Source organism: Neomonachus schauinslandi, chromosome 1 (genome assembly GCF_002201575.2).
Source record: "Neomonachus schauinslandi chromosome 1, ASM220157v2, whole genome shotgun sequence".
Lineage (NCBI taxonomy): Eukaryota > Metazoa > Chordata > Mammalia > Carnivora > Phocidae > Neomonachus > Neomonachus schauinslandi.
The window spans coordinates 213,074,778-213,102,471 of record NC_058403.1 but is presented as its reverse complement, the minus strand read 5'-3'; the positions used below and the strand labels follow the sequence as shown (position 1 = coordinate 213,102,471).

The 27,694-nt window shown below is 63.2% G+C and overlaps 3 protein-coding genes across 3 annotated transcripts; 1 reads left to right on the top strand and 2 right to left on the bottom strand.

Annotated features, from left to right (window-relative positions):
* The first annotated feature begins 285 nt into the window (after positions 1 to 285).
* On the top strand, positions 286 to 2,910 carry OAZ1 (ornithine decarboxylase antizyme 1). Its single transcript, XM_021705071.2, is given in 6 exon segments — positions 286 to 498; positions 1,534 to 1,591; positions 1,593 to 1,679; positions 1,960 to 2,132; positions 2,301 to 2,386; positions 2,501 to 2,910. Coding segments are annotated over 6 exon segments (684 nt in total). The 5' UTR covers positions 286 to 352; the 3' UTR covers positions 2,635 to 2,910.
* Positions 2,911 to 5,209: 2,299 nt separating this feature from the next.
* PEAK3 (PEAK family member 3) lies at positions 5,210 to 8,192 on the bottom strand. Its single transcript, XM_021705457.1, has 3 exons — positions 8,111 to 8,192; positions 7,202 to 7,740; positions 5,210 to 5,992 (listed from the first exon to the last, which is right to left on the bottom strand). Exons 1-3 carry the CDS (start codon positions 8,190 to 8,192, stop codon positions 5,210 to 5,212), a joined length of 1,404 nt encoding a protein of 467 aa, XP_021561132.1.
* Positions 8,193 to 14,997: 6,805 nt separating this feature from the next.
* Positions 14,998 to 16,776, bottom strand: LINGO3 (leucine rich repeat and Ig domain containing 3). Its single transcript, XM_021705555.1, has one exon. It carries the CDS (start codon positions 16,774 to 16,776, stop codon positions 14,998 to 15,000), a length of 1,779 nt encoding a protein of 592 aa, XP_021561230.1.
* Between the last annotated feature and the right edge of the window lie 10,918 nt (positions 16,777 to 27,694).

Below are 27,694 nucleotides of genomic sequence, written 5' to 3'. Positions count from 1 at the left end.
GGCTGATGGGGGTGGGGCGCGCGCGCCGCGTTCGCGACGCCACGGCGCCCCGCCTCCCGCGTGCCCGCGGAGAGACGACAGCGGTGGAGGGGGCGGGACCTGCGGATGCCCCGCCCCACCCCGACCGTCCGCCAATCAAACGCCGAGAGGGGCGGGCGCGCCTGGAATTCTCGGGGGCCCCGCGGCCCCGCCCCCTCGCGCGGCCGCGCTCCAGGCGGCGTGGGGGCGTGGCCCGGGCGCGGCGCCTATAAAGGCGGGCGGCGGCGGCGGCGCCATTTTGCGAACGGCGAGCAGCGGCGGCGGCGCGGAGAAGCGCAGCGGAGGTTTTCTGGTTTCGGACCCCAGCGGCCGGATGGTGAAATCCTCCCTGCAGCGGATCCTCAACAGCCACTGCTTCGCCAGAGAGAAGGAGGGGGATAAACCCAGCACCACCGTCCACGCCACCCGCACCATGCCGCTCCTCAGCCTGCACAGCCGCGGAGGCCGCAGCAGCGAGAGGTGAGCGCCCCGCCCCCGCCCGAAGCTTCCAGAAGCGCCGCCGCGCAGGCCCGTGGGGAGCCGGCCGCGGGGCGCCACGGAGGTCGCGGGAGCGCGAGGTCCGCCTCTTTGTCGAGGCCACAATCGCGCCGGGGGCGGGGCGGGCGGCCGCCCCTTCCGGCGGCGCTTCGTGGACCGCGGGGCGGGAGCAGCGCCACCGAGTGGGGGTCCCCGCGACGCGGCGTCCCCGGGATCCCCCGCCGGGACCCCCGGGGACGCGCGGAGCTCAGGGCGCCACGTAGACGCGGCCGGGCCGCCTCCGTCGGGGGCCCGGCCGGCCGGCCGTGTCCGCCTCCCGGGGCCGGGGCTCCCGACGACGCGCGCCTGCGGCAGGTGGCAGGGTCTCCGACGGCGCCCCCCGGCTGGCTGTGGAGATCGGGGGGCGCCCGCGGACGCGGTCCCGAGCCCGGACGCCGACGGGCCGCGGATGGGGCGGGGGGGACCCAGATGCGGGCCGTGCAAAATGGAGGCGACTTCGGGCCTGTTTACACTGCGCAGCAAATGGCTGCTGGCGCTGCCGAGCGCGCCGATTGTGAAAACCTCCCTCGGGGCCGCGGGCCGCGTCTGCCGCGATGACGCAACCTCAGGCCCGCGGGGAGGGTGCGGGAGGGGCGCCGCCCGGGGCGCTGCTCGGGGCCGGGCCCGCCGGGAGGCTGCCGGAGGCCAGGAAGCGCCGGCGCCCGGGTTTTCTGCGCGGCCTGCGCGACGGAGAAGGGGAAGTCGCACGGTCGGGGTGGGAAACGGGAAGTCAGGCGGAGGACCGGAGGGCTCGCGTTGGGCCAGGCCCGGCGCCCGGCGTAAGACGGCTCAGCAGGGCAGGGGCGAGCCCGGGGTCCCTGGAGCCCCGAGTGCTGGCCCGCTGCCCTGACAGGCGGAAGTGGCCGCGGCTCGCAGTGTGAACACGAGCCTGGCTGAGGGCGGCCACCGGGAGGGCCCTGGCCTTCGGCTGGGCCTGGGGGCTCCTCCCAGTCGGGCTGAGCGCCCCTTCTTCTCCAGTTCCAGGGTCTCTCCTAACTGCTGTAGTAACCTGGGTCCAGGGCCTCGGTGGTGCTCCTGATGTCCCTCACCCACCCCTGAAGATCCCAGGTGGGCGAGGGAATAGTCAGAGGGATCACAATCTTTCAGCTAATTTATTTTACTCTGTAAGTACCGCCTACTGCCGGCTCCCGTGGGGGGCGGCGGGGGAAGCACCTGTGTGCACCTGCTTCTCACCTCCACCGCTTGGTTTAATCCTCCGGGAACCAGCACAGTGCCCCCTGGGGTCTGGGCCCAGCACCCCCCCAGCATTGGGCGGGGGGCGGGGGTCGTCTTGGTGCCTCTGGGTTTTGCCAAGTGTTGGCTGCGGTGAGGAAGCCGGCGGGGCCGCGGGCGGTGAGAGGGGGCTGGTGTCTGAGGTGCGGACGGAGCGCTCTCCCCCTGCAGGATAATCGGCTGAATGTAACAGAGGAACTAACGTCTAACAGCAAGACGAGGATTCTGAACGTCCAGACCAGGCTCACGGGTTCCAAACACATTAACTGGAGAGCGGTGCTGAGCGGCTGCAGCCTGTACATCGAGATCCCCGGCGGCGCCCTGCCCGAGGGGAGCAAGGACAGGTGAGGGGCCCGGCCATCGCGGGGCGGGGCGGGGTGCGGGGCCAGCAGTCTTCGGGAGAATCTGCCCCCCCCCCCCCCGGGGGGGCGTGGGTCGGTGGCCGTGGTCACCGGGTGCTGCTCGGCCCTGAATGGGGGGGGTGCTCCCCGGGGCTGATGGCGGCCCTTCAGCTTCGCAGTGCTGCTTGAGTTCGCGGAGGAGCAGCTCCACGCCGCCCACGTCTTCATTTGCTTCCACAAGAACCGCGACGACAGAGGTAGGGGACTCCGGGCGCGCTCCTGGGTGGTGGAGCCACGGGGCGCCTGGGGCCCCGCTCACCTGCCGGCACTGCTGAGCCCCGGCAGCGGCCCTGACTCCGTTTCCCCCGCAGCCGCCTTGCTCCGGACCTTCAGCTTTTTGGGCTTTGAGATTGTGAGACCGGGGCATCCCCTTGTCCCCAAGAGACCCGACGCTTGCTTCATGGCCTACACGTTTGAGAGAGAGTCTGCGGGTGAGGAGGAGTAGTGGCGGGGCCACCTGCGTCCCTCGCGCTTTGCCGCCGCCGGAGCCCTGGATCGCAGTCCGTGTGCGTGTGTTGCGCTTAGTGCGGTGGCGGGACCGACTGCTGCTCGGGGTGCAGACGTCAGGCCTGCTCCTCTCTGCTGGGTTTGTCCGCATGTTGTAATTGTGCAAATAAACGCTCACTCCAAATTAGCGGTATATTTCTTGAAGTTTAATATTGTGTTTGTGATACTGAAGTATTTGCTTTAATTCTAAATAAAAGTTTATATTTTACTTTTTTATTGCTGGTTTAAGATGATTCCGATTGTCCCTGTATTTGGAGGAGGAGTTTCTCATTTGAAGGCTCTTGGAAATCTTAGGTCTCTTATCTTGGATAGGTGTTAATCTACCCTTCTAGTGCTCTGAAAAATCTGAATAAAAGTGATGACACCTCCAAGACCTGTGTTGGCTCAGTGGTGTTCCCCCGGCCACTGTCCCCCACCTGCCACCCCGGGACTGGAGGGCTTGGGGCAGGGGGTGTGCACTTGCCCTGAGCTGTGTGACCCCCTTCCGCGGGAGGGGACCGCCTCTCTGGCCACGGCCCCGTTCCTGTGGGGTCTGATGTGAGGCCAGGCCCCGGGGCTCCGGGTGCCCCTGGACCTCACGTTTTCACCGTCCTTCACAGCAGCCCTAGGAGGCTCTGGGTGGCAGGCTGCCCCACCCCTGCCCTGGCCTGGCACCCTTATCTGGGGTGGCCACGGCTGCCCGCTGGCTGAGTTCCTGCTTGCCCTGAACGGTCTCACTTCTGCTTCCTGCTGATGTGTGGGGTGTGGCCAGGGCAACCCGGGACTTGAGGTGCTGAGGTGTGGGGGTGCGTCTGAACTTGGGCCCCCACCTTAGCAGCTGTGTGGACCCCGTGGACACCAGTAGCCCCTGCGGAGGGCCTTGCAGGGCTATGCTGGGACAGGAGCGCTGGGGGGGGGGGGGGAAGGTTGGCAGGGGGGGGGGTGGTTATGGTTCGGGAGGACTGCCACGCCACCTGCTGGCCACATCTGGGAGCATGGCCCCAGAGATGCACATCCAGGCCTTAGCTGAGAGAGGCTGGAAAAGGGGCCATCTTTTATGGAGCAGGAAAGGTACTTGCAGGGATTGGAATCTATCTAGGGCTGGGGTAGGATGTTCAGTTACCTGAGGGTGGAGTTGGCCTTCAAAGTTCTGAAGGGACAGTTGGACAACACTCCAGTCTGGGGGGAGTGCAAGGGTGGGCAAAGGGCTTTGGAGTTGGGGTATTGAAGGATGAATAGGAGTCTGAAGCAGACGAGTAGAGAGGGGAGAGTGATCCAGGGCAAGAAATAACCTGGGCAAGTTCTGGAGGTCAGAAAGCTCCGTGGGTAGGCAATGTGGCAGGAGGGGTTGGCCGGAGAGAGCTTGTGGTGGCTTTGGAGGAGCCCCACTGTATTCTGAGGGTACTGAGGAGCCATGGGAGAGGTTTGAGCAGGAGAGGAACCTGGTCATACCTGGGGGAGCCATGGTGGGGGAGGGGAAGTGAGGGGGCATGACTGGAGGCCCCAGAGGTAAGGGCAGCAGGGCCCCTCAGGGCTTGTGTGTCCCATTTTTCAGAGGCGTAAACTGAAACCCTGTTCTCTCCCTTAGGTTGGTTCCCTGATGAGTCTTCCTTGCCAGTTGAGTCCATCATCCTATGAGATTAAACACCCATTGTGTATTCAGCCTGGCTTCTGCCCACAAGGAACTCAGCCTGGTGGATGAAGTGGTCAGGTGGCAGGCCGTGAGATAAATACCTGCAGGTGGGGTGATCAGTGCTCCGGGGCAGACACAGGGAGGAGCAACAGTGGGCCCAGGAGGGGCAACTTTATTTGCTTAGTGGAGCTGAGATTCGGACAGTCTGGCAAGGGAACAGCCCATGCAGAAGCGTGGTGGCTGGACAGAATTGAATTTCACAGAGGAAGAGCGCGGAGACCATGCTGGGTGGAGAGAGTGGGGGAGGTGGAGGGCACGGTGACACCATGGGGACGCCAGGGCAGGTGAGCTCAGACTCTGGGGCGGGCTGTGCTGGGTGGGCTGGGTGTCTCAGCTTCTAGGAGCTTCCCCTCCCCCTGGAGACCCCAAGGAGGTCTAGACGAGGACATTCACACAATCGCTGGCCATCCTCAGCACAAGGGGGTGCTCCAGGGCCAGAGATGGAGGACAGTGTCCCCTTCTCAGCGAGACCGTGACCCTCACACTCCAGCACTGGAAGGGCAGAGCCTCTCTTCTTCTGGGAGGTGGGGGGAGGGGTCCCACACTCACACAGACCTTGGCTGACAGGGAGTGCCCACACCTGGAAGAGGGCTGGGCCGTCCTGGCCTCAGAAAGCCTCAGGAGGCACTGGCCACTAGCCCCCAGCCCCCGGCCTTCCTGGGAAGGACTTGGGCCTAAGTCCCCGGAGTAGAAGGGGGGTGCCCACAGTCCCGCACTCTCCCCTGGCCTCCTGCCCTTTCTGGAAGAGGGTGTCCCCTCCATCATGGAGGCAATCTCCGCGGGCCTTCTGGCCCCAGGTCTGGGGAGGGTGCCTACCTCTCGGCGAGGCCCTTGGGAGGCGTCAGTCCCACAGTAGTGCCAGGGCGTGGCCCAGGGAGGCCTCCGTGGCCTCAGCCAGGTATTCACAGCACAGCCAATCCTCCAGGCCCGGCACCTCCCCGGCCGCGGCGCGCTCGGCCAGGTGCAGGACGAGCAGTGCGCGGCCCACCTGCAGCCAGGGCCCTAGCGGGGCTCCTTGGCGGTGCAGCTCAGGCCCAGGCCCCCAGAGCAGCGTCTGCAGCGCAGCCCGCGTCTGGGCCGCCGAGGGCCGCGAGCGGGGCAGCTGCCGCGCCAGAGTTTCCAGGCCTGCGGCCAGGGGCGTGGCCAAGGGCGCAGCAGGGCCGAGTAGGGCGCGGAGCAGGCGGCTCAGCTGCTGCGCGTGGGCGCCGGGGGGTCCTGGGGGCCGTGGGTGGACGCGGCCAAAGTCAGCCAGCAGCAGGCGTGGGGGCCCGGCCGCTGCACAGCCCCGAGGCGCCGCCAGCAGCAGGTTCTCGGGCCGGAGCTCCGCCAGGGCCGCGCCCCGCGCCTCCAGGTGCTCCAGGGCTGAACTCAGCTGCAGCAGCAGCAGGGCCACGACCCAGGGGAACTCCGCGGGCCGCGGCCGCCTGCCCACCTCTGACAGCCACTGGGTCACCGTGCACTCGGGCACCTCGGCCGTCAGCACCACGGGGCCTCTCCAGGGCACACCGGGCAGCGCGCTCTCGGGCAGCAGGCCGCACAGCCCCTGCAGGTTGAAGTGCGGGGCCAGCGAGGCCTGCAGCTCCAGGCCCCATGGATGGGGCTCCTCAGCTCCCGGCTTGGGCACCTGAGGGGCAAAGGGGGGCCATCAGGGGCCTGACTGCGGAAGCCTTCCCGCCCACCCCCACGGCGGTTTGGGAGCGGGGAGCGGGCCAACCTGCCTCCAGAAGCAGGAGTTACATGTTAACTGGGATGTGTGTCTCCAGCATGATTTTAGGGAAAGCTCCGCTAAGGACCCTGGTGTTTAGGGGTCAAACTGCAGCCTGCCAGAGGCACGAGGAAGGGGGCAGCACAGATGCCAAGGCCAGGACTGAGGCCACGGTATAATTCAACGTTTCCAGTAGCCACGTTCTAAACATGGTAAGAAACGTGAACATAAATCCCATACGCTGTTTTATTTGACCCGACATATCCAAAATGTTATCACGCAACAGTCGTGAACATCAAAGCTACTAAAGAGGTATTTTGCATTATGGTTAATTTTTGATCCTGAGTCTTGGAGATCTGGTGCATAGCGGACACTCAGTGGGGACCAGCCCCAGTTCAGGGGCTCAGAAGTCCCACTAGCCAGCGGCCGCAGTACCGGACCGCAAAGCTCTTTCGAGGTCAGGGGAGCACCAGCTCTGGGAATTACATTAGAATCACCTGGGGGGGGGGGGACGTGTTTTAAAAACTACACCAGGGCCTCCGCGCAGGAGCCAGGATCCAACTGCCCACTACACACGCGGCTAGCAACACCGTTCTCCCTCCATGCTCCAGGGGGTGAAAGGGATGGCCTCCCCAGCCCGGGTGGTCTAATTGCTGAGGGTCCTCCAAAACGGTGATGCGTCTGACGCGGGGTGGCTTAACAGGGATTTTTTTTTTTTTTCCTGAATGGCGCATAAAAACGGAAGGATCTTATGACAAATGTGGTGATAGTTGCGTGAAGATTCGGTGGGTAAGGGCGTCTTGGGGTCCTTAGAATGGAACGGCTTAGGGTGCCCAGAAATGCTCCAGACATTTTGACGGTGACTGATTATTATCATTAACGTGGCTGGCGAACTCAGCGGCTTTCGCGGGAGACTAGGTTAAAATGCAGACTCCTGGGCTCCTGGGAGGCCCAGGCGATTCGCGTGCCCGTGGCCCCACACCTGAGAAACGGGGTTCCCAGGGCTGACTGTGTTAATGCGTGTTAGTTGCAGAGTAAGTGGGGAGCCCAAGCTGTACGCGTTCTGGCTTACGCCCAAGATGGGACATTGGGGAAAGTTCCAAGGAGGGGGGCGGTGGCGGGGCTCACCTTGGCAGCAAGCATGTGCCATGCCTCGCCGCCCACCCGCACCAGGCGGTAGTAGAGGGCGTCTCCGCTCTCCACGCACGGCGAGCTGTCCAGGAGGCGGAAGTCATGGCCGGGCTGGCAGGGGCCCGGGCGGCCCCCCAGCAGCCGGGCCTGGAGCCGGGCATGCACGGTTCGGAGCCCCTCCAGCTGCCGGGCCTCCAGCACGGTGCGCATGGCCTCGGGGCAGTGCAGGACGGGCCAGGCGAGGCCCAGCGGGCTGTTGAGCGAGTGGAAGTGCGGCTCCGCCGGGGGACAGGAGGCCCAAGGCCGGTCGTTGCCTGCCTGGCTCTCGTCCACACTGTGGGACCCCAGAAAGGGCCTCCGAGGCTGCCCCGCGGGAGCAGGGCTGGAGCTGCGGGCCCTGTGGGTGGGCAGGGACTGGGTCCTGGCCAGGGTCTTCTTGGGCAGGGGTGGGGGCAGGGGCTGTGAGTCAGTCGGGGGGCGCCCGGATGTCCGGGGGCAGCAAGCCTTGGAGGGCAGCAGTTGGCCACGGACCTCACCTGAGCGGGGGAGCGGGGAAGGGGGTGAGGACGTGCGGAGTTCGGGCCCCTCGGCCACCACTGCCCCATCTGCAGAATGAGAATGGCCCCGTGGGGTATGGGTGCCACCCCCAGTTTACGGAGGAGGGATGCATCGGTGGCAGAGAGGTGTCCAGCCCACACCAGGTGACCCCGTGTCCCTGCGTGGCTCTGGCCAAATGACCCCACCACCATGTTCACAAGCTGATGATCCCAGCTTTTTTCCTTTCTCAGCAGAGTTTTATGGAGGGCCATGACCTGGTCGCTGTAAGCGAGCTAAGCTGCCCTCAGGCAGAGGGAGCCTCAGCCCTTCAGCTCGGCCACCCGCCCCTGCCGCCCGGGGGGGGCTCACCGAGGTTGCTGTAGGTGGGCTGAGTCGGCCAGGTGGGGGCGTCAGGCCCAGAGGTCTCACTGGGTGGTTCAGGGCCGCTCATGCTGCAGCGGGGAGGTCAGAGTTGGGGGCACGCGGGGGTGGGCACGCGGGGGGCTCCAATGGTGTGCGTGGGGGTGCGGGGAGCTAGGCAAGAGTGGGGCAGTCCCAGTCTTCTTGCCCGGCTTGACCTGCTGGTGGCCCTGGGACGGTGTGTCGCCCTCTCTGGGCTCCTCTCCTCGTGGGTGAGGCAGGAACATCACTCCTCAACTTTCCAGGACAGTGGGAAGGACACTGTGCTTTTGTGACAAGGACTGAATAGGATGTTCAGCTGTGAGGGTGGGCCGGGGTGGGGGGTCAGCTGGGGGCCGACGACAGCACCCAGGACCCGCGCAGGGTCGGGGGGCCTCCTTCCCAGAGCTCGGCAGCCTGGGCCCCGGCCCCACCCAGACCCCTCTTCACTCCAACCGCGAGGTGCTGCTTCTGCCTGCCCCCCGCCCCCCGCCCCCCCCCACCCCTCAGGCAGCCCCTACCTGCAGGACTGGAGTGACCGGCGGCGGGGGCGGGGCGGCCGTGGGTGAAGCTCCGGGGCGCTGCTGCCCCTGGCCCGCCAGGCTGACCTGTGGCCCGTGGCCACCCGGAAGCTCCGTGCAACTGTCAGACCGCAGGGAGGGGTGCTCTGTGCATCACTTCCCCAGGCCGCGCTCCCCGCCTGCCCGCAGAGATGGGAAGGGCATTCCAGGCAGAGGGAGGGTCCTGGGCCAAGAGGGGGGCAGGGGTGATGGTCCCAGAGCTCGCACGAGGGGGCGGCGAGGGCAGGGGGCCCCAGCCACTGGGCAGAGAAATGGCCCCAGGGCGGCTCTTTCCTCTGTGGCTTTCGCGCTGAGAAGCCCCCGGCGCCCCCTGCCCGCTGCCCGCGCAGCCGGGGACCCTGGGCGGGGCCTCAGGAGCAAGCGCCTGCCTGAGCTCTGGGACGGTTGGTCTACGATTGCCACACGTGGAAAAGCAAGAGAGGTGAAAATCCAGGGGACCAGATGCTGAAACTGTAGTGTCTTTGGGCTGGAGGCTTGCCCGGCCGGGCCGTGGGCGTGAAGGCGCCCCAGCTCGGAGTGCAGCTTCTCCCCCACGTGAAGGGAAAACCACGGCATCCCCACGCAGGCAAGGTTGCAACGGCCTTTTCGCATTGTGGCTGGAGCGTATTTGGGGCTGGATTTCTCTCCCTGCCCCCTGCCGTTTCCCTCCGGGATAGTGAGCCCAGAGAGGGTAGGGAATCGTTGTGGGGTCATACGGCCCGTCGGGGCACAGTGATAGGTCCCCGGGGTCGTTGCTGGGTGCCCCATCCTACCCAAGGCCCTGGGTGTGGGGAAGCGGTTAAGCCACTTGGTGAACATCTTCCACACGGGTCCCCTGCCACATTTGGGGAAAAATCGACCGGCTGAGCTTGAGGCATTTCCAGCGTGAGGTTCTGTAACTTGACCCTATATTTTCCCTTTTCCCCACACTCAGACGGAGAGCGATAGAATTGACACTCTCCGTCTGTCATCAGTGGGGCGCCCTGTGAACCTCATGACGGAAGGGAGGGTGGGGGGAGGCCGTGGGCTCCGAGACGAGCCCGAGGGACGGATTCCACAAATCCGGGGCCGTCCCTGGTGGGACCAGACATGCCTCCTCGCTGCCCACACCCTTCTGAGCACCAGCCTTGCTCTGCCCGTCATGAGACCCGTGGGGCCCCCCATCGAGCTCCTGGCTCCGACCCGCGATTGGGGGGACAGCTTGCCAGGCACCCACCTTGGGCACAGAATGTAAGATGCGGCCAAAAAAAACCCACTCCGTAATCGAGATAAAGAACATTTCCATGTGAGACTTAAGAAACCTAGTTGGCTTCCCAGGGCGGTGGGCCACCCAGCTGTTCCAGCAAATGGTGTTTTATTAGAAACAGGGCCAGGCAGGGTCTTGCCGGGGCAGATCCTATTTTTATTTAAGAGATGGATTATTGTTCATTGTGGATCTGGGACATGAATTCATTTTGTTTGTGGGATGTTGATTTTGATGACTGAGTTCTGGGCTTCCCCTTCAATTTTGTGCCTGAGGGGAGGGCCTCACTCGCCCCAGCCTGGGCCCCGCCCTGCCGTGGCAGCGACGTGGCCAAGTGGGGGTGGGGGGTTGGGGGTGAGCAGACAGGCCAGGCTGGGACCCAGGGTGACATCTCCAGGGACTTTTGCACCTGGGATGGGTCAGGGTGGCCCGGAGGGGGGGTGTTGCACGGGGATCCCCTGCCTGCCTCAGGCTGGCCTCTCCTCGGAGCGCTCCCAGAGGCCTTTGCCCAGCACCCCGCCGAGCCCCGTTGGACAGGCCTCCGCTGGGGCTCAGGAATGAGGACCACTTGCCTTGGCTCACCACCATCCACATGGCAGTCGCCCCAGGCCTGCCCCTCCCGGCCACTCCACCTTGGGGTCAGCCTCTGCGCGTCCTGCTGGGCCGGGGTGCTCACGGATTCCACACGACACTGGCCTTCCTGAGAAAAGTGCCCCCGTCTTTGTGGTGGGCAGAGTTATGGCCCCCAAAGGTGTCCATGTCCAGGACCTATGAACCTGTTATGTGGGGGAAACTGAGGCTGCTAATGAGATGAGATGAGGGTGACCTTGGGTTCTGGGGGGCCTGGCGTCCTCATGAGGCCCTCACGAGGGGGAGGCAGAGGGTGGGAGTCCCGGAGATGGGCAGACCCCGCGCTGCTGGGGGTGAGGATGGAGGGGGGGCCGCGGGCCAGGAAAAGGCAGGAGCCGGGTCTCCCGGGGGCCCCGGGGGGGACCAGCCCTGCTGACACATTTTAGACTTTTGAGCTCCAGAACTGTCAACTAATAAATTTCAGTTTCGTTATGGGGCGTCCCTGTGCACGGCTCGGGGTCCCGGGGGGGGGCACTGCCTGGAAGGGCCTGGAAGAGAGAGTCTGTGCCGGGAAGATGGGGCTCAGAGACGCGAGGACTGTGGGTGCCACTGGAGGAAGCTGCACACCATTCCAGCTCCATCTGGGAGGGTAAGTCAAGGCAGGGATATTCAGCGCCCCCCTCCCGGGCCCAGGCGTGCTGTCCTGTGTTCCGGAGGGACCCCACAGACACCCTGAGAGCGGCCCCTTCTTGGTTTGGGTCCCTGTTCAGCTGGGCCTTGGAAGGAGGACCCCTCAGCCTCACCCCAAGACCGAGACGGGACTCAGGAAATCCTGGGTTTCGCTCCCGGTTGGAACCAGGGAGCCGGGCAGCCCCTGCCGAGGGGCGGGTTTCTCCTCCCTTTGCTGTGGGAAGACCAGGGGAAGGGAGGCTCCCCGGGCCGGCACCCTCGCCCGAGGCCAGCATCCTCGCCTGGCGGCTTCTTTGAAATCAGGCACGGAGGGGTCACCCCACAGCCGGACACGTCCCCGTCCCGCTGCTGTCTCCTGCAGGGCGGGAAAGGACACTCTTCAGACGGGGACCCCGAGGCCCTCAGAGAGGCACTGAGCAGCACGGGAGACGCCACCCTTGGCCACCTGGCCCGGGGCTGGGGTCTGCTGACCGCTCTGACTCCGCCTACCTCCTTCCAGGAAGGGCGGACAAAGTGCTTTGTTTAAAAGCTGAGAGAGAGAGTGCGTGCCCCTGAGTAAGGGAGGGCCAGAGGGAGACTCCGGGAGAGAGAGAATCCCAAGCCGACTCTGCGCTGAGCAGGGAGCCCGACATGGGGCTCGATCCCACGACCCTGCGATCACAACCTGAGCCGCAACCAAGAGTCGGAGGCTCAGCCCACTGAGCCACCCAGGTGCCCCTAAAAGCTGCCTGCTCTTAGGGGGCCCCTGGCCGGCTCAGTCAGAAGAGCATGTGACTCTTGATCTCGGGGTTGTGAGTTCAAGCCCCACGTTGGGGGTAGAGATGATTCAAATAACAAATAAACAAACAAATAAATCTTTTTTTTTTTAAAGCTGCCTGCTTTTTTTCTGAGCCCCCAGAAGCAGAGAGACTGCTGGTACCCCCTCAGAAGAGGGGAGACCCCCCAGCCTGGAGGGAGGAAGCACAGCGGGAGCACCCCTTCTTCCCCGAGCTGGGGACTCTGGGCAAATGCCCTCCACCCCCTGACTTCCCCTTGGCCCATCTGTAAAGTGAGATCCTAAAAGGACCCAGCTCTCAGGGCTCTTACCTGCCCCAAAGGAGTTAATACCGGCAGCTGGGGAACAGCACTGGGAACAGCATGGGTACTCCCAAAGCAAGACCTGTAATGTCATCACCGCAAGTCCTTCTGTCTCCACAAGCGCCCCGTGACACAGGGCCAGCTTCAGGGCTGGAACCAGATGGCTCCCCCCGGGGACCCCAGCAGCCACTCCTTCCTGCCCCCACTCCTCCCATGAGAATGAAAAAAACAAAAAAACCAACAACCCTTAAGTCCGTTATTAAATCAGCTTCATTTTTATTGGATTCCAACCAGATACAACAGGAGGGGGCTGGGGGGGCTGGAGGGGGTCTTGGTTCATGTTGGGATGGGGGGTGAGCAGAGGGGGCGGGAGATCCCAATACGCTGCCGTTCTGCTGAGAACACACCCCTCCCATCGTTGATGATGGTAAAGGCACTTGGATGTCATTTTGAGGGACCTTAGGGGTTGTTATGGCAACCAAGGTCAGGAGGATGTGAAGGGAGAAAACCAGTCGGTTCTGCCCAACTCGGGGGGAGTTTGGGGTCACAGGACACCCCTCCGGCTGTCGCTATGCCTCACCACGAGTGGGGTTGAAGCAGGTGGGAGCAGGACCAGGGCCTCCCGACGTTTCCAGCCACACAATCCAGGGAGAAGGGCTGGCATCCCCTTCAGAGTTCTGTCTGAATCCTGTGCTCAAAACCCCCAGGGTTGGCCCACCCTTCTCTCTGGCTCATCTCAGAAAGGTCTTGAAGGATCCGGGATCCAGGTCAACCATCAAGCCCGTCCGTGGACCTGGCCTCATATATACATGCAGCAGTGGATTTGACCTCAGACCTACGCTACAGATGAGGACCCCAGTGGTCCAGGTGGTACTCAGTCATCAGCTACAACTGCACACCTGGGCAGGAACAGACCCGGTTTTCAGCCTTCCTACGAGGTCCTTAAGAATACTGTCGTAACTGCCTGGTGGGTGGCCAAGCTCCTCTCTGGTCTCGGGGTCCCACCACGTTTCCTGTGCCCCTTCCTCCAACGACGCCCTGTCATCTGGCCCAGGTGGAGGGTGGGGGCAATAAACCGCCTGGGAGAGGCAGGGTCATGGATGGACGCTGTGTGGTGTCTGAAGATTTCTGTAAAATGTCAGCTTCTGTTGCTTACCCCCAGTGATGGGGAACTCACTATCTGAAGAGTCACAGGGCAGTGACCTTGGGGAAGTTCTTCCTTTTTAAAAAAATTTTTTATTGTTATGTTAATCACCACAATCATTAGTTTTTGATGGGGAAGTTCTTTCTTAACCTTAGCTTCCGTCTGCCTGTGCTCCCTTACTCCCCAGCCCTAGCTCTGCCCCAAAGCGGCAGAGACCGAGGTGTGCCTACCACCTTCTCCCAAGAACGCAGGTCCAGATCCCCCTGCAGCCTGCACCCTGTCCTGGCCTTGTTCTCCATTGTTGCCCCTGTAATGCACTGAACGGGGACCCCGAGAACCTGCCACACTCTCAGGCCTCATTCTCCACATGTGCAGCGGGTCCCAGGGGCGTGGGCAGAGGAAGCAAACGGTAGCTATTGGTGGTGGCAGAGGAAGCGGGGGAGATGGCTTCTCCTAGTGGGCAGCCCACCCTGCTGGGCCAGTGAGTCCTGGTGTGGGGGAGAGTCTGGGGGCAGGGGCATGGGCTAGCATGCCGTGTGCTGGGCAGTACCTGCTCTGCAAGACCTTAGTGCAGCCCCAGAGGTTCCCCCAGAGATGGCCAGCTGAGCAGGAGCTGGGTGGGAGCTGAGTGTGTCTCAGGCATGATCTGTGCACATCCCAAGTGTGAGCTGTTTGTCCCAGGCGTGAGTTGGGCTCTCAGGAGAGCCCTGGGTCCCCACAGCGGGCTCTGCAGCCTGGGGCACACGTTTAGCGTCAGCTGGGTCTAAGCTGTGTGTGTCTCGAGTGTGAACTGCGTGTTTGGGTGTGAGCTGAGCATGTCCTGGCTGGGAGCTGTGGGTGTCCCAAGTGTGAGCCCAGTGTGTTCCCAGTGTAAGCTGGGGATGTCCCAAGTGTGAGCTGCGTGTCTCAAGTGTGGTATGTGTGTGTCCCAGGTGTGAGCTGGGTGTGTCCTGAGTGTGAGTAGGGTATGTCCCAGGTGTGCGTTGTGCTCTCACGAGAGCCCTGTGTGCCCGAGGTGGGCTCTGCAGCCTGGGGCACCTGTTTATGGTCAGCTGGGTAGAGGTGTGTGTGCGTTCTGTTTTGGAGCTGTGTGTCCAAGAGTGTGTCCTGGGTTGAACACCTGTGTGCTTGATGAGAGGTGTGGGGCGTCCAGGTGTGCCTCCCCTGGGGGCTGGGCAGCCCCCCACGTCCTGGATGTAGGCGATCGTCCCTTAAGGTGTGAGAGGTGTTGGGGGACCCTGGGGCAGCTGCTGTGTGTGCCACCCCCCCTGCCCCGCCCTGGGGTGTGAACCACACACAGTGAGGGCTCTGGGGTCTCGGGGCCCCCCCCCCCCCCCCCGCCCAGCTCAGGGACCACAGCAGGGGCAGGAAGACAGGGTGAAACCTTTAGAAAATGCTTGACAAACTATGCAAAAGATGAGTCCTGATGAAAAAACAGTCCTGTGGTCGTGTCTCTACAAAAAAAGGGGGCAGTTCTGCCGGGAGCCGGCCGCGGGGCCGCGTCCGGGAAATGCATAGGTGGTCATCAGGCGGGCGGGCGGGCGGGCGGGCGGCGGGCGCTGGGCCCGCGCCGTCAGATCATCTTCATGGTGAACTTGCGGGCGCCGCCCTGCCCGGCGGCCGCGGCCGGCCCGTCCACCTTGCGGAAGGAGTACTCCACCGAGAAATTGTTTTTGTGCTGCCCGCGGCCGCGGCTCCACACGAAGAGCAGCAGGAAGCAGAAGAGGACGACGCCCAGGAAGGTGATGCAGCCCATGGCGGTGGACACCAGGATGGTGGTGAGGTCCAGCGGGAAGCGGGCGGCCGCCTGCGTCTCGTTGCGGCCCTCGCTCGGGGTCCGGTTGGCGGCCGGCTCCGGCTGCACGGTCAGCGTGGCGAAGTACGTGTCGTTGCCGCCCGCGTTGCTGGCCACGCACGTGTACGTGCCGCTGTCCTGCGGGCGCGCGCCCTGGATCTCCAGCGTGCCCCCGGGCAGCACGCGCGCGCGCCCCGCGCTGGCGGCGGTCACGGCGCGGTGCCGGGGCGTCACCCAGGCCACGGTGGGCGCCGGCTCGCCCTCGGCGCGGCACTGGAAGCGCACGTCGTCGCCCGCCGCGGCCGTGACGCGCTGCAGCCGCCGCTCGCGGATCTTGGGCTTGCGGCACACGAAGTACTCGAAGAGCACCGAGTCGGGCAGGTTGCGCAGCGCGTCGCCGCGGACCTCGGCCGGGGTGGCGCAGGCCGGCAGCCGCCCGTCGAAGTTGAGGGTCTTGCGGCGCTGCACGATCCAGAGCAGGCGACAGTCGCAGGCCAGCGGGTTCCCGTCCACGCGCAGCGTCTCCAGCGTGTTGACCGAGTGGAAGGTGCTCTCCTCCAGCGTGGACAGCAGGTTGTTGGAGAGGTTGAGCAGGCGGATCTGCCGCAGCCCCAGGAAGGCCTGCGGCTCCACCACGGCCAGCAGGGCGCCGGCCAGGTGCAGCTCGCGCAGGCGGACCAGGTCGCGGAAGGAGCCGCGCGGCACCGTGCTGATGGGGTTGTGGGACAGGTTGAGGCAGGTGAGGTGGGCCTGGTGGCGGAGCGCGGCTGCCGGCACGGCGGTGATGTTGGTGTGCGTGACGGACAGCGAGGTCAGGTTGAGACCCTGCAGGCTGCCGGCGGCCACCTCCTCCAGCAGCGGCCAGTCGTCGATCTCCAGGTGCAGCAGGCCCGGAAGCCTCCGGAAATTCTGGTCCTCCAGGGCGGCGATGGCCAGGTGCCGCAGCCGCAGGGCGCCCAGGCCCCGCAGGTGGCCCAGAGACTCTCCCGACAGCGCCGTGAGGTTGCAGCGCTCGAGGGTCAGCTCCTCGAGGGCCAGCAGCCCCGCGAAGGCCCGGCGCGAGATGAACACCAGGTGGTTGTCGCCCACCTCCAGCTGGCGGAGGCTGCGCAGGTCCTGGAAGGTGTAGTCTAGGAGGATGACCAGCTTGTTCTCGCTCAGGTCCAGCAGCGTGAGGTTGTCCAGGCGCGTGAAGACCCCGGGCGGGATGAGCTTGAGCAGGTTCCCGCGCAGGCGCAGGACGCGCAGGCGCGGCAGGTTGGCGAAGGCGCCGGGCTCCACGTGCGCGATCACGTTCTCGCTCAGGTCCAGTTCCTCCAGCAGCGGCAGCGCGGCCAGGTCGCCCGGGTTCAGGCAGCGGATGCGGTTGCGGCTGAGCTCCAGCAGGCGCGTCTCGGCCGGGATGCCGTCGGGCACGGCGGTCAGCCGGCGCCGGGGACAGGCCACGGCGCGCGTCTGCACTGTGCACTCGCAGCGGGCCGGGCAGCCGCCGGCCGGGGGCGGGGCCGCGGGCAGAAGCAGGAGCTGCAGGCTCAGGACGCACAGCCAGCAGGTCATGGTGCGGAGCCTGGGCCTAGGGCCGCGCCACCATCCTCGTGGGCACCTGCGGGCGGGGGAGGCATTAGCACGCGGGGCGCCCGCCCCGCCCCAGCGGTGCGCACGAGAGGCGTCTGTCCACGGCGGGCCCCGCGCCCCAGAGAACTGAACACACGCCTGCACAAGACGTTCGCGGCAGCAGCGTTCCTAAGGGCCAGAAAGCGGCAACTGCTCACACGGGCATCAGCCGACGAACGGACACACACAGCGTGTCCCCCACGCACGGGAGCGTCCCTCGGCCGCGGGCGGGAGCGAGGTGTCCACACGTGCGGCGCCGGGATGGACCCCGAGCCCACGACGCTCAGGGAGGGAGCCAGACACGGAAGGCCACGCGGGGTGTGAGTCCACGTGGGTGACACGCCCAGAACAGGCTCATCCGCGGACGGGAAGGGGGCTCGCGGGGGCCCGGGGGCTGGGGGGGGGGGAAGGGGAGGTGACAGCTGATGGGGACGGGGTTGCTTTTGAGGTGACCGAATGTTCTGGAACTAGATAGTGCTGATGGTTACTAAAAGCCACCGAAATGTACACTTTAAAAGGGCAGATTTTGTGTTATGTGAATTTTATGTCAATAAAAAAATTGCAAGAGAAAGCATTTATTGAACTGGAGAAGAACTTTACAAATACAGTGTACAACTTTGGGGTACAACGCCCCCCCAAAAACATTTAGTGAGGGCCTACTGTATACCAGGCTCTGAATACCCTGAAGAGCAAGGCAGATGTAGATCCTGCCCTCCTGGGGTTCCTTCACATCCTCCCCGTGGGGATACCAGTGTTCTAAATATTCTTGCTGGCCACCCCCACAGGCCTTCCCGGGTCCCCCACCCATCTTGTCCTCCCTCTGTTCCCTGTTTATGTGTCTACACCGGTCCAACCACCACATGAAATTACGACATAGCTTAAAACCCTGTTCACTGTCTGTCTCCTCCCAGTGGATTGAAACCACTCCAAGGTCTTTTGTCTTCATCACTTCGACTTCCTCAGAGCCTAGAAGTATGCATGAAACCTGGCACCTGCTTGGGGAACATCAGAGCTCAATCCACACCGACAGCAAGTCCCCAGGACGCACCCGAGAGGCTCTGGAAGGAAGGATGGGTGGTCAGGATGGAAGGGGGCGCAGCTGCAGACTGGCAAAGGGGACGTTTGAGCTGAGACCCTGCAGTGGGCTGGCTTGCGTCCCCCAAAAAGCCACGTTCGAGTCTTAGCCCCTGGTACCTGTGAATGGGACCTCGTTTGGAAACAAGGTCCTGCAGATGTGACCAGTTAAGATGCGGTTCTATCGGAGTAGGGTGGCCCTACATCCAGGGACTGGTGTCCTTAATAATAAGAGGGACATGGACACGCACATCGATGCACAGAGGGCAAAGCCACGTGAAGACAGAGGCAGGGACTGACCTCATGTGTCTATAAGCCAGGAACGCCAAGGATTGTGCGGAGCCACCAAAAGCTGGAAGAGATAGAGAGGATCCTCCCCGGAGGCTTCGGAGGGGACGTGGCCCTGTAACACCCCGATTTCAGACTTCCGGCCTCCAGAACCGGGAGAGGATAGGTTTCTGTTGTTTTAAGCCACTCCGTTTGTGGTGTTTTGTCATGATGGCCACAGGCAGCTAATGCAGACCCAGAGGATGATCAGGAAAGTGCCCGCTGTGTCTGGGGAAGGGGGTTCCAGGCTGGGGCAACAGCCAGTGCAAAGGCCCTGAGGCAGGAGTGAGTGCAGGCGGTGGGGGTGGGAGGCCAGGTGGCATGTGGCATGGAGCCTACTGGCCCCGCCACTCCGTATTCCTCCCTCCACTCTGCTTGGCTGCAGCCCAGACCCTGGGGGTCGAGGTGGGGTGTGGGTGGGGAGGGTCCAACCAGATGGCAGCTGGATGGGGGCTGCCCGCTAGCTGGTCAGCTGTTCTCAGCCTCTTAGCAGCTGCAGCCCCCCAAGTATCCCCCCCATGAACACACACAGAGCCCTGAGTACCCAGGGTTGCTCATGCTGGAGATGTATCCTGTGTAATTGGGGGGGTGGGGGGTGGAGTCTGCACTTTGCAGGTGCCATCCAGGTGAGACGAGGTCACCCTGGGGTCAGGTGGCCCTCATCCAATGACTGGTGTTCTGATACAAAGGGGAGACGTGGACGCAGACGCACAGAGCAGAGGCCACAAGACAGTGGGTCTGAGGGTGCAGCTGTGAGCCACGGGACACTGAGGATCGCCAGGAACCACCAGGAGCTGGAAGACGCAAGGAAGGATCCCCCCTAGAGACCTGAGAGGGAGGACGGCACTGCGGACACCTGAGTTTGCTAAAGTGTCATTGGAAACGGCAAAAAAAAAACACCCCTAGTACTAAGCTACGTGTCCATCAGCAGAGGATTGGTTAAATTATGGTCCGTGTCTGCTGTGGAATCGAGATTCCCATGCATCAACAGAAGAAGACAGCTGAGATCTAGTTATATGGAGGAAAAACGGAACTAACCTAAGTGTTCATCAACAGGGGATCAAATAATCCGTGGTTATCGTGGAAATCTGGGAGATGTGAATGTACCAGCCAAGGGAAGACAGCTGAGACACAGTTAGATGGGGGTTAAAAACATCCGGGTAGCCAGACTGCTACAGACAGCACGATCCTATTTATAGCAAAATAAAATGAAACGAAACACCAAACTGAATTCTAGATGCCCCCCCCCCCAAATGCCTGGGAATTCCCGTAGCACACGGAACAGCCCCAGGAGTGGTGGGAAGGGAGTTGCTCACAGCACGTGGAAACCAAGGATCAGCGGGCCTCCAGCTGGGAACAGGAGGGAGGCTGTGCGAGGGAGTGGGAGCCGGCTGGCTGTGCCAGCTGTCCTTAATTCTGACCTGGGCATCGCAGGGACACAGCCCTTCCCCAAGGCAAACTTCCTGCTGAGGCTGTTTTTCTAGGTCATTCTGCCCATGTTGTTGCCCTGCGTGGGGAGGCTGGGTCCCAGGGGAGGACAAGAGAACTGGAACGACGGTCCCCTGTTCAGCTGCCCATCTCACACGTCTGGCAACTTCCTACCTTAAACTTGCCCCTGACTCTGAGGTTACTCCCAGGTCCCTGGCCCAGCCTGTGCTGTTCCCTGTGGTCCAGGGGTAACTGTCCTCGCCCCATGAACTGGCGACAGGGCCTCTACAGCCTGATTCAGGGGGAGTTGGGGCCTCTCTGGCTTTGCTCCAAGGAGGGAATGGGTGGTACCATTCAGCCCCTTGCCTGGTCTGTTCTTTCTGCAGCAGAGAATTGCACCCCCCTCTAGAATATAATTAGGCGCCCAAGCCTCAGCACGATCTGCCCTCCCCTCCTCCCTCTCCCCCCTCATCCACTCTGCTCCAGCCACACGGAGCCTCCTGGCTGTTCCTCCCACACGCCAGGCCCGGTCCTGCCCCAGGGCCTTTGCACATGATGTTCCCTTTGCCTGGAACACCTTCCCTGCATGGCTCTCTCCCTGACTTTATTTGGGTTTCGTCCCCAGTGTCACATCCCTGTGACTCTCTACTACAGTCCCCATCCTAGTCTATTTCTCTCGCTCTCTCTTTTTTAAAGTAAGCTCTATACCCAACGTGGGGCTCGAACTCACGACCCCAAGATCAAGACTCACATGCTCCACCGACTGAGCCAGCCGGGCGCCCCCATCCTAGTCTCTCTAAATGCTATCGAAACCCTTGCTTATCGCCGGTCTCCCCGGTGGTTGGGCCGTGAACGCCACCAGCACCATCACCCACATGGCAGGCCCTGGGGCAGGGGATCCACCTGGACCCCCTGACCACTGCACGGGGGGCACCCTGCCATCGCCCTCCCTTCCCAGTCGGGACACCAAGTCGCACCAGCACCTCTCGGGGGGTGGGGCTGGCAGCACGCCTGGCCATAATCCGAAACACCGCTCTGCTTCTGCTGGACTTCTTGAAAGAAATTATTTAATTGAGTATAGTTGACAAGTGATGGTCCGTTTGTTTCAGGGGTATTTTGGAACGGTTCTTATTGAGTATAACACTGGACCTACTTCCATCACCTCAGAGATACGGTAATGCGGCTTCCCCTCATTCTCTGCTTCGGTCCACTAGTCAGTCAACAAACACCTGCCACGTGCAGCGTGTTCTCTGGGTTCTGGGGACACCGGGCACGTGAGACAGAGAGTTCTCCTTCCTGGAGCCGACGAATAAGAAAGAAGCTCGATGCGGCGCCTGGGTGGCTCAGTTGGTTAAGCGACTGCCTTCGGCTCAGGTCATGATCCTGGAGTCCCGGGATCGAGTCCCGCATCGGGCTCCCTGCTCGGCGGGGGGTCTGCTTCTCCCTCTGACCCTCCCCCCTCTCCTGCTCTCTCTCTCATTCTCTCTCTCAAATAAATAAATAAAATCTTTAAAAAAAAAAAAAAGAAAGAAGCTCGATAAATACTCCCCCCTCCAGTCGGACAAAACTCCAGGGAAGGGACGGTGGGTGTGTCGAGGGGATTGCAAGATCCAGTTTACCAAGAGAGGGATGTTCCATCAGAGGCCCCACGGAGGGGCAAGGGGGCTGAGCAGGTGGCGCAGGAAGGGCGGGGGGGCACGGCGCCTGCACACACCTCGGGGTGAGGCCCTGCGGTTCAGGCAAGACGCGGACATGGACTTTGTACATTTCTTAGGCTGTTTTTCCGTTGGAGAGAATTCTTACAAAATAGCTGCCACAGAACACGGATGAGGGCAAAACCAGGAAGGAAGGACTCGGGCAACCAGAGGTGGGCCCGGCGGGGGCCCAGCTGCCCGATGCAGAGGGGCTGGGGACACTGAGTTGTTCAGCGCCTCGTGACCTCTGGGGAGCGCCGCACCTGCGTCCCTCGCCTGTCCCAGGGCACCCGAGCCACGGTGACCCCCCCGGATGGGAGCACAGCTGGCCTACGGCACCCTGCGGGGCCGCTCCAGCTGTCGCCCAGCGTGCCCACCGACCTTCCCTCAGGCGCGGCCCTGTCATCTCCACGGGGGCCAGGGGTGCGGTGAGCAAGGGAGGGACCCTCGCGGGCCTGCGTCCTGACCCTGGGCCCCGCGGTGGGGTTCCCATTGGGGTGGAGGTCTGGATTCCCGTCCTGCTTCTGCAGGGTTCTTAGGGCCCTGCGCCCATTTCTCGGCAGGTGGGCCGGGTAGATGCGGGCAGAGGGCACAGTGCGGGCAAAGGCCCTGTGGTGGGGCCGTGAAAGGGAAAACAGGGCACTGTTCTTCCCCTTTCTCTACCCCTTCCCTTCTCCCTGGGGCCGTGGCCTTGGGGGATGCGGCGCCCAGCTCGAGACTCTCCCTCCCTGCGGGGGGCCCGGCTCCCGCCTGGGGCCTCTCCTCCCCTCCCATGTCCCTGACTAAATCAGTCTGCTGACGACTCTCGGTTTTCCGTCTTGGGCAGCACGTCTCCCCTGAGCTCCAGTCGGGGGGGTCCGGCTGCATCCCTGACCTGTCGGAGCAGGGGGTGCCGCAGTGCCCTGGCAACGGGGAGCCGTCCCCGCTCCACCCCTCCTCCTGCACACGTAGGCATCATGGCAATTCCCCGCCCCCAGCCAATCCATCGGCAGGTGTTGTCAGCCCCCGCTCCAAACAGATCTCTGCATCTCCTGCCGCCGCCCGCCCCCCGCATGCCGGCTCACACCTGAGCACTCAGCAGACCTTCTTCCTTCTTGTGGCCTCAGTGTTCCCACCTGCAGAATGGCCCTGGGGAGCTGGGGGGTCAGATGAGACCCACACCACTGCCACGGAGGTGGGGTCGTTCTCTGGTGGGCTGTCCCATCCACTGCGCGGGGTTGAGCGGCATCGCTGGCCCCCACCCACTCGATGCCAGGAGCACGGCCAGTCGCGACCACCACAGCTGTCCCCAGACGGGAGGCGGGGTCGCCCCGGGTGAGAGCGCCCCCGTCTATGACACATAGCAGGCATGCAGTTGACGCCCCCCGAGGAAATCAGCTGATGATCAGTCTGTGCTACACACAGGGAAGCAGAGGCCCAGAGAGGGGAAGTGACCTGCCCAGGGCCACACAGCTGGTGACAGCAGATGCAAGGCTCAAGCCCAGGATGCCACACCCTGTTCTCCACGGCTCTTCCAGGGTCAGGAGACCCCCATTCTCCACAGAACCATGACATCTGCCCGCTCCGCGGGCCCAGGAGCCCGCCGTGTGCCAGATGGACAAGACGGCACCGGAGGCTGGGAGCCACAACCTCTTCCTCCCACCAAAGGGCAAATCCCATGGGGGCAGACTGGCCCGGCCCCAGCATCCGGGTGGGCGGATGACCTGTTTCGAGGACAGAGCCTCACTGCTATGACAAGGCTGTCGTCGGTCACCGCGTCCCGGGCTGGGGCGTGGAGATGCCTCGCTACCCACTCACACTCCGGGCGTCCCTTTCTCCTCCCGAAACCTACCGCATGCCAGGTCCTGACTGGTGCCCGGCCCCCACGGGTGCATTTTTCCCATTTCAAGTTTTTAGTTCAGTGTCTTTTAGTGCATTCACAGTGTTGTGCAACCATCACCTCTATCCGATTCCAGAACATTCCGTCAGCCCAAAGGAAACCCTGTCCCCATCAGCGATCATCCCCTGGCCCCCACGAGCCTCCGGCCCCCAGGAGCCCCCTTCCCGTCCGTGGATGAGCCTCTTCTGGACATGTCACCCACGTGGACTCACACCCTGTGTGGCCTTCTGTGTCTGGTTCCCTCCCTGAGCGTCGTGTTGGGTGAGCAAGCAGACAAGAATCATGAAAATGAACACACGACGTAGAGGGTTTGGGAAAAGTGGGGGTCTGTTACAGTCTGATGCTTTGTCCAGCATGGCCTGGGGAGGCCTCTCTGAGCCAAGACCTGAACGGGAGGGGGGATCAGCCAGGCGACGGTCCGGGAAACGGTGTTCTGGGTGGAGGGACCTGCAGAAGCCGAGTGGCTGGCATGGGGACAAGCCTGGAGCTGGAGGTGCAGACTGGAGGGGCTGGTGGCCCGGCGTGTGACCGCGTCTGGGGGCTGGGAGCTGGAGTTGGCTGGGACAGGAGCACACAGGGCTTGGACCCCACCGAGGGGCCGGGAGCCGAGGCTGAGAGCGGTGGGCGGTCAGGAGGGCCTCTGAGCAAGACTGCAAGGCCTGTGTGTTAGTCTGAAGATGCATGTGTTCTGTGTGGTTGGACCCCGTCGCCCCCCAGCCCCTGAGTCTGGACCGTCCTGCTGGCCCAACGATGTCGGGAGAGCGGGCACCGCATTCTTCCTCTCACCACCCACAGCGTGCATGGAGCTGGGTGCTCTGGAGCCCAGTACTGCCCCGTGAATATAGCAAAGGACCTGGAGCAGGACAATGGCCAGGTCCCATCAGCACCCGCCCCGACTGCCTTGGGCAGAGACTCCACGCCCCGAGCCTCGGTGTTCCCTTCTGCAAAAGGGGCTCCCCCGCGTCCCTCTTGCAACCTGCAACCACCTCCCCAGGCTGATGGGAGGGGGAGGGGCAGACGGGGAGTCAGCCAAGAACGTGCTTTGTAGAGAAGGCTCCTTCCTGAAGAGTCTGCCCTGGGTGCTGGCTGGGGTCAGGAGCCTTGAGTCCTCTGCCCTGTTCTGCGCTTGGCCAGGGCTTCACCTCATTCATTCATTCATTCATTCAACGAGCGCTTCATGGGCACCTGCTGAGTACGAGGTGCTGTTCTAGTTCTTGAGGGCAACGGCTTTGAACAAAAGAGACAAAATCCCTGCCTTTCTGTCTATGGGTGATAAACAGAAGAAAGAGGTAAAAGAGAGGCCACATGCAGACAGTGCTACGGAAGATCAACAGAGAGGGTGGGGTGTGCGGACTGTGGGATGGCGGGCGCCCTGAAGATGCCTGGGACCTGAGCCTGTCATCTATGTGGCCATGAGGATGCAGTATGCCACTGAAATTAAGGGTAACGATGAGCTGAGCTCAAGACGGGGAGACTGTCCTGGATGCCCCGGGGGGCCCGGCGTCCTCACGAGGGGGAGGCAGAGGGTGGGAGTCCCAGAGATGGGCAGACCCCGTGCTGCTGGCGGTGAGGATGAGGGGGGCCACGGGCCGGGTCTCCCTGAGGCCCCTGGGGGGACCAGCCCTGTCCGCACCTGGGTTTTAGGGACTCTCTAGCCCAAACTGTCAGAGAACCAATGAGTGGTTTTAAACCCTAAGATGGTGGCGGTTTGTGAGAGCACCCCTGGGAGACTTATGCAGTCTCAAAGAGGTGGGCTGAGGCCCCTGCGGAGCTGTGTGCCTATTCCAGGGGCCGGAAAGAGCGAGGGGCCGAGCTCCCCATGGAGTCGGCCACCAGCACCAGCGTAAGTGTGGGGACCCACCTGGGGAGGGGCCCCGAAATCTGTCCATCATGGCAGAGACCTGGGGAATGGACACCCCTCCTCGCCTCCACCCCAAACTGTCCAGGGCTAATTTGCCATAAAGCTCTCAACCCAAGGCGGAGGCAGAGTGTGGCTGGGGTACCCGGGCCCCTCCCCTTGAGCAGAAGCAGCCTGGCCAGGCCCCCAGCACCTTCCACCCACCTGCTCTATTCTGAGCGAGCTTTCTCCCAGGCCAGGCCACAGGAGACACATGCTCCTGCCCCTCCCAGGCCAGGGGATGCTGGAGGCTCCCTTGGGCAAGACCCAGCCAGGCCCCCGTGGAGGCAGCAGCTGAACCCATGGGGGGCGCAGGGGAGGTGAGAGATGGTGGAAGCTCGGCACTGGACCCCCTCGCTCCCCACCACAACAGGGGCAGGAGGGAGCTGGGAGCTTGGTTTGGCAGAGCCTAGAAACATCCCCCCATTTAAGCTTCTAGACAGACTTGGAAGGGGGGCCCAGCTGCAGCAGCACCCGGCCCTCCGAGGCCTGCTTTTGGGGACACACTGCCGACCCCCTCCCCCCCCGCCCCACCACATTTGGTGCATCCTTTGTCCTAGATCCAGGCCCTCTTGGGGCTTTCATCCATGACAATTCATTAAGCTCTAATTAGCCTCCGTCTGCTGTTAGTCCCTTAACCCTTCGGGGGGCTGGGGGCCTCCTGACCCACTTTCCTTGCCAGCCTACACACGGGCGCTGCCAGTTGCCCTCTACAGAGAGGCTTCTAGATCTAGAACCACTCTTTGAATGCCCACCATATACTGTGGCTGCTCACCCTCTAGCCCAACCCTGCGGGTGGGAATAACGAAGCCCATTTGGAGAAAAAGAGACCGAGGGTCAGAGTGGTCCAGCTCACCTAGCATCAGTAAGCTTAAGAGTTAACATCTGAACGTGGGTCTGATACCAACTCCTTTCCATTAAATTTCAGAGCGCTACTGGAGGGCAGAGGGTGCCCTTCTAAGGCCCAGGATTGACATGTGGTGGTGGGTGGCTCACTGGGGCCCATCTGGGACAAGCTTTGCTTGGAGAGTCCCCTGAGAGGCTGTCTACCTGGTGACTAGCTGGTGACTCAGGGGTGCCCAGGAATGACAGCACGGGGGAAGAGCAATCAAGCTGCTGCTTCACACCGGCTTTCTGGGCCCACTCAGCGAGGCACCTTCGGATCCTGGGCTTCATCTGGGGGCGGCTAGAAGCAGCCACCCCCATTCTACAGGAGAGCACACCGAGGCTGAGCAGGCACAGGGCAGGGCTGCGCGAGGGCAGCGGGGGCACCGAGCACCACACCAGGGCCCAGCGCGCAGCCGTGTGCGCTCACGTCGGCCTCAGCCCCAGAGGCCGGCGAGGGGCTCCCCATGCCGAGTCACCAGCTGGGACGCAGAATGGAAGCCAGGATGACAGCGCTGGATTTAGCCCTTCCGAACCCCCGTCCCGCGGCTGGGCAGTTCCTTGCTGTCACCCCATGTCGTCCAGGTGGAGTGCAGGAGCGGCGTCTGTGGGGCAGCCCAGGGGGTCGGCCCGTGGCCTCTTCCAGGCCAGATCCTGCCTCAGCTGAGACTCCTGACAGAGACAAACCCCTCCTTGCTTACCACCTCATCCACGCTGAGACCCTGTGTCCTCCACCTTCTGTCACTCACACGCCACACCGGTCCCGGCCTCCACGCTTCCTCCAGGGAGCCCTCCTGGATTGCTCCAGGTCCCACAGACCTGCTGGCCCAGAGGTCCCCCCATCAAGTCCCAAATGCTCCCTCTGCCTGCTGCCATGTCACACCAGACACCCCCCTCCACCCCCCGCCAGCAGCAAGAGGTTCTCAACCATCTCTGTACACACACAGAATCACCAGGGTCTGCTTGTTAGTACTGCAATAATGGGGCTCAAACCTCAGAGCTGGGGGGCTGGGGTACCTGTTTTAGTGCCCAGAGCACACGTTAAACCAGTTAGTTATTAAGGTGCTCTCCAAAGTAAGGACCAGGCAAAAGGTGCTGTCCCCCCCCAACTTGTTGAATGGGGCTCAGTGGCCTCACTGGCCAGCCCCAGAGGCCCGGGGGGCACCCAGGCCCAGCCTCAGGGGATGGAGAAGCTTCCCACCGCATCTTTGGTGATGCTCGGACACAGGCCCACAGCGCAGAGGGCTCAGCCCTATGCCCTCAAGTACCTCCCCACCAGGCTGAGCTGTCCCCAGCCCCAGGGATGGAGCCCGTCCTGAGGTGGACCCCAAACGCCCCCTTCTCCTGCTGGGCATGTCGGCACCTCCCGGCTGGACCAGACCCCGCTGCGGGGATGAAGCCTTTATCTTCATCGTCCCCCCGCAAGCCAGTGCTCCCTTCTTCCCCCATGGAAGGGGGCGCATCCTTCCAGGCGTCCCTACTGCCCCACAGAGACGCCCACCCGGCTCCCCGCTCCTCAGTGCCCCAGTGGAGGGGAGGGGGCACCCCAGCGTGGGGAGTGGCCCCCAAAGTTTCCAGGGGGAGCGCCGGGGGCCTGGTGGGGAGCCACGCGCCCAGGAGGGGAGCGCGGGGCAAGCGCCCCCGGGGCAAGCGCCCCCGGGGCGAGGATGGGGGCGC

Bases quoted from the DNA above. Each gene is read 5' to 3' on its own strand.
- PEAK3 (XM_021705457.1), bottom strand. From the start codon at position 8,192: ATGAGCGGCCCTGAACCACCCAGTGAGACCTCTGGGCCTGACGCCCCC. The intron at 7,741-8,110 runs GTGAGCCCCCCC...TCCCCCGCTCAG, and splicing joins GCCCACCTACAGCAACCTCG to GTGAGGTCCGTGGCCAACTG. The intron at 5,993-7,201 runs GTGAGCCCCGCC...TTTGCCCCTCAG, and splicing joins GGCACATGCTTGCTGCCAAG to GTGCCCAAGCCGGGAGCTGA.
- LINGO3 (XM_021705555.1), bottom strand. From the start codon at position 16,776: ATGACCTGCTGGCTGTGCGTCCTGAGCCTGCAGCTCCTGCTTCTGCCC.